We start from the raw sequence: 9041 nt of genomic DNA, 5'->3' as shown, positions 1-9041 counted from the left end.
ACATTAAGCGTCACTTCCGTTACAGTAATCTGGCCAATGAGCACATCGTGGGCTTACGTCATCAGACGAAGCCGGAAAAACCTTCGGGCCTTGCAGCAAATCCTGGTCTACACCGTCCAGGCTGGGTTTAGCTAAACTGAGTGTGCAGGTTGGCTTGGGCTTTGAGCGACTGTGCGTTGCAGCGAATGGCTAGGGACCTGATCGGGCCGGCACTGCCGCCAGGCTTCAAGGAGCACGCGACAGTTGAGGACGAGGAACGGGACCCGAGCCCGGGTAAGCAGCAGCGGGCGTCTGCACTCGCGGGAAGGGCTGGCGACCACCGTGGAGTGGGCGCTGTCCGCCCTGGGGTGGGGGTGGGGGGGGGAAGCTGGGCACGCCGGAGTGTTTGGGACCTGATCACCGTTAAAATGACTATACAGTCCCAATTTGCTATTATTACGAATAGGACTGTGCTAACTGATCAATCTTCGTCCGGTCGTCTGTTTAACCCTTCCATCAACTGTATAAGAAAAGATGATGGATGGTGCATGTGTTACAAATGATGACAGCGGCTGATGAATCGGTGCCTAAGACACGCAGCTAGTCGGTGATGAAGCCCAAGTTAGAACCTAGTATCTCTATATCTTCAGATTTACAAGACTCTTGCCAAAGATCCTGTACCTCTCTCGTCTCTCTCCCGACCTCATTCTATTAGTCCATCTTACACAGCAGCCCAATGCCCACACAGTTCGAGTTTATGCTTTGGCGATAGACTTTTGGGGGTGCTCTGGTTGTACTTAAATGCCTGACAGAACGTCCTTCAAATACCAGTTTAAGCGTCACCTTCCTGAGCATTGTCACGTCTTCCTCCGGGGTTTTCTCTCCCCAGTTACGCTAATATTTAACACATTCTGTTCAACTAATTTGTGGATATCTCAGTCTCCACCATTTCACTGTGTCTTGTAACCTTAACATGCATCTATGCCACATCAATACCTCGCACACTCTTTCATGCTTTTCCGGCTTTAGCGTTTGTTCCAGTTTGAAGGCCGTTGAAAGCCGGGGCTGATTCTACTTGGGAAAGAACAAAACTGACAGAATGTTGATCTGATTTTGTTTTTCTGGCTACCCAGAGACTATGTCTCCGGCAGATTCTTCCTTCCAGATCTTATTTCTAGTGCCGCTATTTTAAAAAATTCCCTTTATTCTTTGTTTTAGGAAGGAAATTTCTACCCAGTTAGGTTGAAGGAGTATGAGTGAATTCCATTTGGTAAATCCCCTGCAATTTCTTTACCTATTGTACAGGTAACAGACATTTGCGTAGATTCTGGTTTTGTTTTTGTTTTTAACTCTTACAAAGAGTGCCACTATGCACTGTGTGTGTGTGTGTGTGTATCTTTCTGTCTGTCTGTCTGTCTGTCTATCTCTTCTGTTATATACCCTCAGTTTCAGAATCCTCCCAGTTTACCAAAGCCCTCAGTGAGTATAGGAAATTCTGATTGTTCCATGTTCTCCCTAATCATTTTTCTCTGTCTTTTCAATCTGGTGCTTTGAAGCCATATTTTATAGTCATTTAAACTTGTATTTCCTTGTGAGAAATTAAATTGAACACTTTTCTAATTTTTTATTATCTTTTTACCACTGTGCTCTGATAGTCTTTTGCTCATTATTGAAATTTCTTTTGTCTTATTGATCTGTAGTTTGTAAAATTAGCATACACAGCATTAGGTTCCATTATTTATATTCATGTGTTTGTGTGTGGGTATGTGCGTGTGAATGCAAGTACCCGGGGAGAACAGGAGTTGTGTGAACCCTTGAAACTGGAGTTACGGGCAGTTGGGAGCCTCCAGATGTGGGTGCTGAGATCTGAACTTGGGGCCTCTGTAGTGTACACTCTTAACTGCTGCCTGAGCCATCCTTAAGACCTCATTATGTCATTTTTTTAAACAAAACTTTTTGTTGATTCTTCTTCCCATCCCCTCTTATCTCTTTTAGCCTTCAGCCATCTCCCATAACCTCCTTTCCCCTTCTGTGTCTCATGTGTGTCCCCTGTTCTTCAACACCTCTTTTAACCCCCTCATGGTCTCTTTTCTAGTTTCATAGCTTATATCCGTACTCAGCCCACTTAATATGCACTTGTATGAACATCAGAGAGGACTGTGTATTTGCCTTTCTGAAACTGGGTCACCTCACTATAGAACACTTTCCAGTTATATCCACTTTTTTAGAACTTTTGTGACTTCATTTTTCTTTACAGCTGAGTAAAAATCCCACTGTGTATTTTATACCATATTTCTGCTTTCCATTTATCTGTTGATGGACATTTAGGCTGGCTTCATTTCCTTCCTCTGTGTTGTGACTAGGGCATCAGTAAACACGGATATGCAGGTGTTGCTATTGCCTGTGAGTGGTCTTTTTGTCAGCTTGACATACGCTTTTGGTCATGATGTTTCATCACAGCAATAGTAACCCTAACTAAGGCACTAGGTTTTTTCTTTCATGTTATCATAAGATATTTATTACATCTATTACATTAGCTATTTTAAAGTATATTTTTCAGTGGCATTAGTTATATTCATACTGTTTGTATAGCTGCCACTACCACTTCATCTCTGGAATTGAAATTTGAGCAACAACTCCCTCTACCTCCCTGCCCTCAGGTCTTAGTAGTTGCTGTTCTGTGTTGTGAATATGCTGAATTAAGTACCTTGGAGGTGTGGGGCTCAAACAGTCTGTCTGTTTAACCCTTCCATCAACTGTATAAGAAAAGATGGTGTGTTACAAATGGTGTCAGCTACTATAAGTAGCACTTTTCATAAATGCCCTCAGGGTTCATCTCTGTAACATTCTTCAGTGTTTCCTTCTAGTGAGGACTCCTGGTCTGAGATTTAAACTTTATCGGCCACATTTTACAGAGCAACAAAGTAACACAAGCAGGTTAACTTACACAATCATATAGTTAGTAAGTGGCAAAGTCCAGATTCAAAGCCAAAGACTCCAGCTCCAAAGCTTGCAGCCTTTCCCTCCTTTGCATTAGAAGTACAGCTTCTTCAGCCTCCAGCATTGGTGACGAGTACATAACGTATTCTCTCCTGCTGACTCTTCCTGTCTAGAATGTTCTTTTGGATCGCTGTATGACCACTGTTTTCTTGTCACTTAGTCTACCAAATGCCTTGTCAGAATGACCTGCCCTGGCCACTGTCTTCCAAATTGCCCCCCTCCACAAAGACACATGTTTTTACTGTTTCAATATAAGCACTTTGTCTGGACTGACCTTTTTCCATTGGTTTCTTTGTATTTACTGTCACACATCCCCAGTGGGTGGATGGGTTGGTAGGTAGATAGATAGTTAGAAGACATAAGTCCATAGTAAATGCTAGCCAACTGTGGCTATGAAAAGACCCATTTCCATCAGGAGGATTTGGTGAAAGGGCTATAACACATCCATCTAAACTTGCACAGTTGCAGGGCCAGCTCTGCCCCCTAATTACAGAAGCTGCAGTTCAGACTCCTCAGACAGCGACGAGGACAGTAGTTCTTTATCTGAAGAAGGAAATCAAGAGTCTGAAGAAGAGGACACTGGTCCAAATGCAAAGTAAGTCACTAAATTATATAATAAAACCAAGCTTTACACTGTTGTTTTAAAAACAAAAATCCCTGCTGTTCGAATTACCAAGTAAAGATTCCGAAGTCAGACACTGTGGTGAAAGCCCACTCGCTCAAAGAGGAAGAGAAAGCACCCAGATGACCTTCCTCCTCAACCAGAAGGAAAAGACCCTTTTCCATGCTGTCTTAAATACACTCCAACTCAAGGACCCCCCTTTCTGTTCACTCCCATATCAGCTGGTTGCTTGCTCAGCCTCCTGACCTAGGGTTGACTGTATTAGCTCTTGGAGTAAAGGTGTGTGCTAGGGCTGGAGCATAGCATAAGTGCTTGTTTGCAGCAAACAAAAAGCTCCAAGATCAAAGGCTGAGCCGCAGTTAGAAACAGATTCTTCCAGTTCACAATGTGATCACATGTCCTGCACCATCGCACCTCCTGTAGTGGCTGGAACCACTGGCTACTATTTTTGGATTTGTGTGGACAGGGAAGATGTAATTTCAGATGGCATTTCACACAATCTACATCTCTTATAAAGAATCTTATTCTAATTCGGCATGGTGGTGCCCACCTTTAATACCAGCACTCCAGAGGCAGGTGATCTGTGAGTTGGTGACCAGCCAAGGCCACATAGTGAGACGCCGTCTCCAAAAAAATGAAAAGCAGTTTATTCTAGTAATATGTGGCAATGGATGTTCTGTTTAAATAAATGATTCCTTTCTAATCTTCCTGACCCTGGGGCAGATTATTAAATTGAACGTTCATTTTCAGATGACTAAGGTTTTTGATACCCTTTCAAGATTATGAAGCAGAAAAGGAAACTTACAGTGCTTCTGAGAGGGAGAATAAGCTGAACTCATGCGTTTCAGGAAGAAGGGCCAGAAAGACTTGAGATTTCTCACTTAGTGGGATCTTGAATGCCCTGCAAGATAAAGAATGCTGGTCCAGTACTGACAAATAAGTAACTGAAGATAAATTCCAGAAAAGATTAAGAACTGTTATAGTATGCTGTTGTTTTGTTTGTTTCTTTGTTTTGTGTGGGGAACAGGGTTGATTTATTGTTTCAGTGTCTAAATACATCTACTGAATCTTTTCTATCAAAATTAAAGCTTTTGTTTTTGCAAAAATTTTAGGTATGTTTAACGTAAGTTACTCTATTTTTGTTTTCAGAAAGCAGAGGCGAAATCAAGACAGAGACGACGATGATGATGATGACGATGATGGGTTTTTTGGACCAGCCCTTCCTCCTGGGTTTAAGAAGCAGGATGACTCTCCTCCCAGGTGATAAATTAGAATGTGTCAGCCATTCTTTTAAAGTTCATAACACTATATTGTTTTATACAAAGACTAGCCCATGAGAGCCATCCTCTTAGTTTTGAATGAGTTAAGTTTTTTAAGTGTATAGCAAGTGAGACTAGAAGGCTAAAACAGCAGCTTGGAGGCGAGCATCAAGTCCCACTCACTTCACCCTGCAGAGAGGACTGGAGAAGCACTGGGAAAACATTCAGCTAGAGCCTCTTATGGGCAAGAGAAAGCAGGCAGGAGGTCCCCTCCTGGCTCAGACTTCAGTTCGCCATTCCCACATCAGGGTAAAGGGCAGCAGAGTTCTCTCTGGGAAGAGGCTGGGGATGACTCGCCCTGCAGCTGTGTGCAGCGCAGTGCTTCCACCAGTCTACTCTCCTTCTGAACTTCAAGGCCCTGAGTTTTGGGGGAGGGACATGTTTTCTGTTCTTCTGTTCCCATCTCTCAGGGCCAGGGACCACCTGTCCTTGGACAAGGGGCCCTGGAGGACACTGTGAGACAAAGTGCTTGGTTCTGAAGTGGGACCCATCTCCAAAACCACTTCTCAGGGAGTACATGACAGTTTTCTAGTATAATGCATGCCACATGCCTGACTGTATGGAAGAGGTGGCTGTTTCTTTTTATATTCGGAGTTTAAGATCTCAGATGCCAATTCCTGATGTCCATGTAACTCTGTCTCTTTTAAGTGTAGCGGGACTACCAGTCTACTGCTGTTTGTTTTGTGTCATCCCCAAACAAATAATGCTTTTTACATATTTTAAGAAAAGTACAAATGATCCAGTTTCATAGATGTGGTTCTCAAAGCCTACAAGTTAGGCTCTGTTTCTACCTTTCATAGGTAATTTACTGGCCCTGCGATGTAACATACCTTCTAGAAGAACCCGTTATAGATGGGCAGTTCTCAGTTGAAAAATCTGTAACCCAGCGTGCTTCCAGATCCCAGACGTTGAGCACAGCCAGCATGTACTGCCTTGTTTTAGGTATATAATTATCACCTAGCATATTATATACAGTTGCCTTTGGGCTATGTGTAGAAGGTATATATATGAAACACAAATGAATTTTCATGTTTATACTTGAGGCCCTTTCACCACTGCATCTGTGGAGGTCACAGCACTTGTGGGAGTCAGTTCCTCCTTCTTCTCTGTGAATCCCAGGCTTAAACTCAGGTCCTCAGCCTGGCAGCAAGAGCCTTACCCACCGAGCCTTCTCACTGACCCAATAGATTTACTGTCTTCTAAGATCTTACTATGGATTTTATCTCCACAAATTCTAAAGTCATAAAATTGAACAATTAATGTCTGTGTGGCTCTGTTATACTTAGGGGGGGAAAAAGCAACTCAAGCATTTCCTTGTATCTTGTAAATGACAACTAATTGGGTCTTTCTGATAATCTGAAACTGCACCCACTCATATACAAAACTATTCTATACTTGGTTCATGAACCAAGGCAAGATTATTAAGAGGTCAGAACGGATAACTCTCATTACTGTTTCATTTCTGCCAAGAAGCCTGTCAGGGAGGCTCCAAGTAACATGCACACCCTGGAAGTGCAGCCATAGGCATAGGCACCACTAACCAGCAAGAGCCACAAGGACAAATTGGATAAAGGGACTGACAGTATGAACTGAGAAGAAAGTAGGTTTTCCTTTTTAGCAAAGGCTCAGGATCGATGCCATTCCTCTTGTGTTGACGATAGCTCCCTAAGAGTAGGGCAGTAATGCAACTCAAAAAATGGTGAAATTTGATATCAGAAAGCCCAGGGCTTAGACTACAGCTCAGCCCCTCACTGCTTGTGTTAATCTTGGCTATTACTGTTTCCCAAACTGCTGTGGCTTACATGGACAAGGGTTGTTGAAAGAACAAGATGCATACAACTAGGTGAAATGTGATTGGCACGGGACCTTCTCCCTCCTCTGTGGGGCACGGTGGACCAGCTGCATTCTTCTATGCTTCTGGGTCATTACTGGATTATTAGCAAGGACTGTGTAGGTGTGTCCTGCTGTGGTGCATTGTCACGGACTGCTGGTATCTATTGTGTGTACCTACTGTAGGTGTCCTTAAGAAAAACACTTTCTACTTAAGTAGTAAAAAAAAAAAAACCAAGAATATTATTTCACAGTTTTATTTTAAGAATCAACTGTGGCATTGAATGCAATTATAAGACCCAATGGAATTTTTCAGTGGATAACAAATATCAAAACAGAGTGGAAGTCAAAGCACAATGGAAAATACCCTCATGAGGACAGTTGTACCAAGAAGGTTGGAAATGTATGCTTTAGTGTCTAGTTGATAACTCAACAGATAAAGATGCTTGTCCTACAGCCTGAGAACTTGAGTTCCATCCCCAGCTCTACAGTACAAAGAGAATCCATTCCCTAAACTTGCCCTCTGACCTCCACATTTGTACTGTGACACACACATACCCATAGATAAAAATATTTTTTCTAAAAATTAAGTAGAAAATAACAGGTGCAAAAATTAGGTTTTTAAATACCTACTAGAGAATTATTACTACGGCTGAAAGTAATGTTACAAAAAAATTCTTTTTTTTTTTTTTTGGTTTTTCAAGATAGGGTTTCTCTGTATAGCCCTGGCTGTCCTGGAACTCACTTTGTAGACCAGGCTGGCCTCGAACTCAGAAATCCGCCTGCCTCTGCCTCCCGAGTGCTGGGCTTAAAGGCGTGCACCACCACACCTGGCTACAAAAAATTCTTATTTTCAACATTTGTTATTATCTGGCTTTCTTTTAACTGTGAACTATTTTCTGAAAATAGCTTTTTAATGTCAAGAGAGGATGATAATGGTATATTTTATTTTCAGGCCTATAATAGGTCCCGCATTGCCACCTGGTTTCATTAAGTCTCCACAGAAAAATGACAAAGGCAGAGAGGATCCAGGGCAAGTGTCATCATTCTTCAACTCAGAGGTTTGGAATTTTTTTGTTTAAAAAATAAAATGTATAACAAACTCAGAGCTTGAATGGTATCTGTAATCATATGGCTCACATGTGATAGGAGACTCCAAATATGAATCTCTTAACACACTGTCAGTTTCCTGTGAGAGTAGAACACCCAGAGATGAAGTAAAAGCTGCTCCTGGAAGTCTGAACAAAACAGGAGAGTCGGGTGCTGTGGCTTATGCCCCTTATCTTTGAAGGGTAGTATTTTTATTACTTTTCATTTCCTCTTTTAAGGTGGAAGGTTTTAACTTTGGAGGAAATCGCTACCCATTAAAATCCTCTGCCTAGGGAATGGTACCACCAGTGGGAAGCTCTTCCCACCTTAATGCAATATAGATACCTCACCCACCCATTAGCACCCCTCACTTGTTTGTTTTGAGGCAGGGTATCTTCATAGCCCTGGCTAACCTAGAACTCACTATGTAAACCAGCCTGGAACTCATGGAGATCCACCTGCCTCTGCCTCTCAAGTGTTGGGATTAAACTCATTTGCCACCATGCCTGGCCCCAGATGCTAATGGTTTCTAAAACTTTAAAAGCTCATCATAGAGAAATAGTTCTACAGTTAGGGCATTTGCAGAGAACCCAAGTTCAGTTTCCAGCACCGACCCTGGGTATAAATAACTCTACCTGTGGAGGATCAGTGTCGGCTGTTGACCTCAGTGTGCATGTATGCATATGTGGAATACACACACACACACATACACACATACACACACACACATAAATAAAAATACATCTCTTTTAAAGGTTCATCGTATGCTTTATATTTGCATACTTTATGCCACAAAGGTGTCTATCTATAGAAAATTCCAAATACACTTAAGATAATGTTTGTTGGCTGATGAACTGGCACAGTGTGTAATGGTGCCTGCTACATAAGCCTGGCAACCTGAGTTCCATCCCTGAAATGCATGTGAGATTGGAAGAAGAGAAAGACTCCATGGTGTTGTTCTCTACTTAGACACACGCTTTATCATCATCATTATTATTAAAAAGTCTGAAGGTGTTTGTGGCAGCACAGTTAACCACTGCAGAGGTAAGCAGCAGACACTTAAGGCTAATGCATGAGCAGATGGGGTCAAGAAGAGAGCGGACGGAGCCGGGCGTGGTGGCGCACGCCTTTAATCCCAGCACTCGGGAGGCAGAGGCAGGCGGATTTCTGAGTTCGAGGCCAGCCTGGTCTACAAAGTGAGT

General features: G+C 42.6%; 1 protein-coding gene across 1 annotated transcript in view; it reads left to right on the top strand.

The window, feature by feature from the left end:
• The first annotated feature begins 74 nt into the window (after positions 1–74).
• Gpalpp1 (GPALPP motifs containing 1) overlaps positions 75–9041 on the top strand; it is a 24515-nt gene continuing 15548 nt past the window's right edge. Inside the window, exons 1-4 of the mRNA XM_021182475.1 lie at positions 75–273; positions 3442–3574; positions 4751–4861; positions 7706–7811. Coding sequence (XP_021038134.1) covers positions 186–273; positions 3442–3574; positions 4751–4861; positions 7706–7811 — 438 coding nt within the window. The 5' untranslated portion in view covers positions 75–185. The remainder of the gene's footprint in view (positions 274–3441; positions 3575–4750; positions 4862–7705; positions 7812–9041) is intronic.

The sequence above is a fragment of the Mus caroli genome, chromosome 14 (genome assembly GCF_900094665.2).
Source record: "Mus caroli chromosome 14, CAROLI_EIJ_v1.1, whole genome shotgun sequence".
NCBI classification, from domain to species: Eukaryota; Metazoa; Chordata; class Mammalia; order Rodentia; family Muridae; genus Mus; species Mus caroli.
This window is presented reverse-complemented; position numbering and strand designations above follow the sequence as displayed.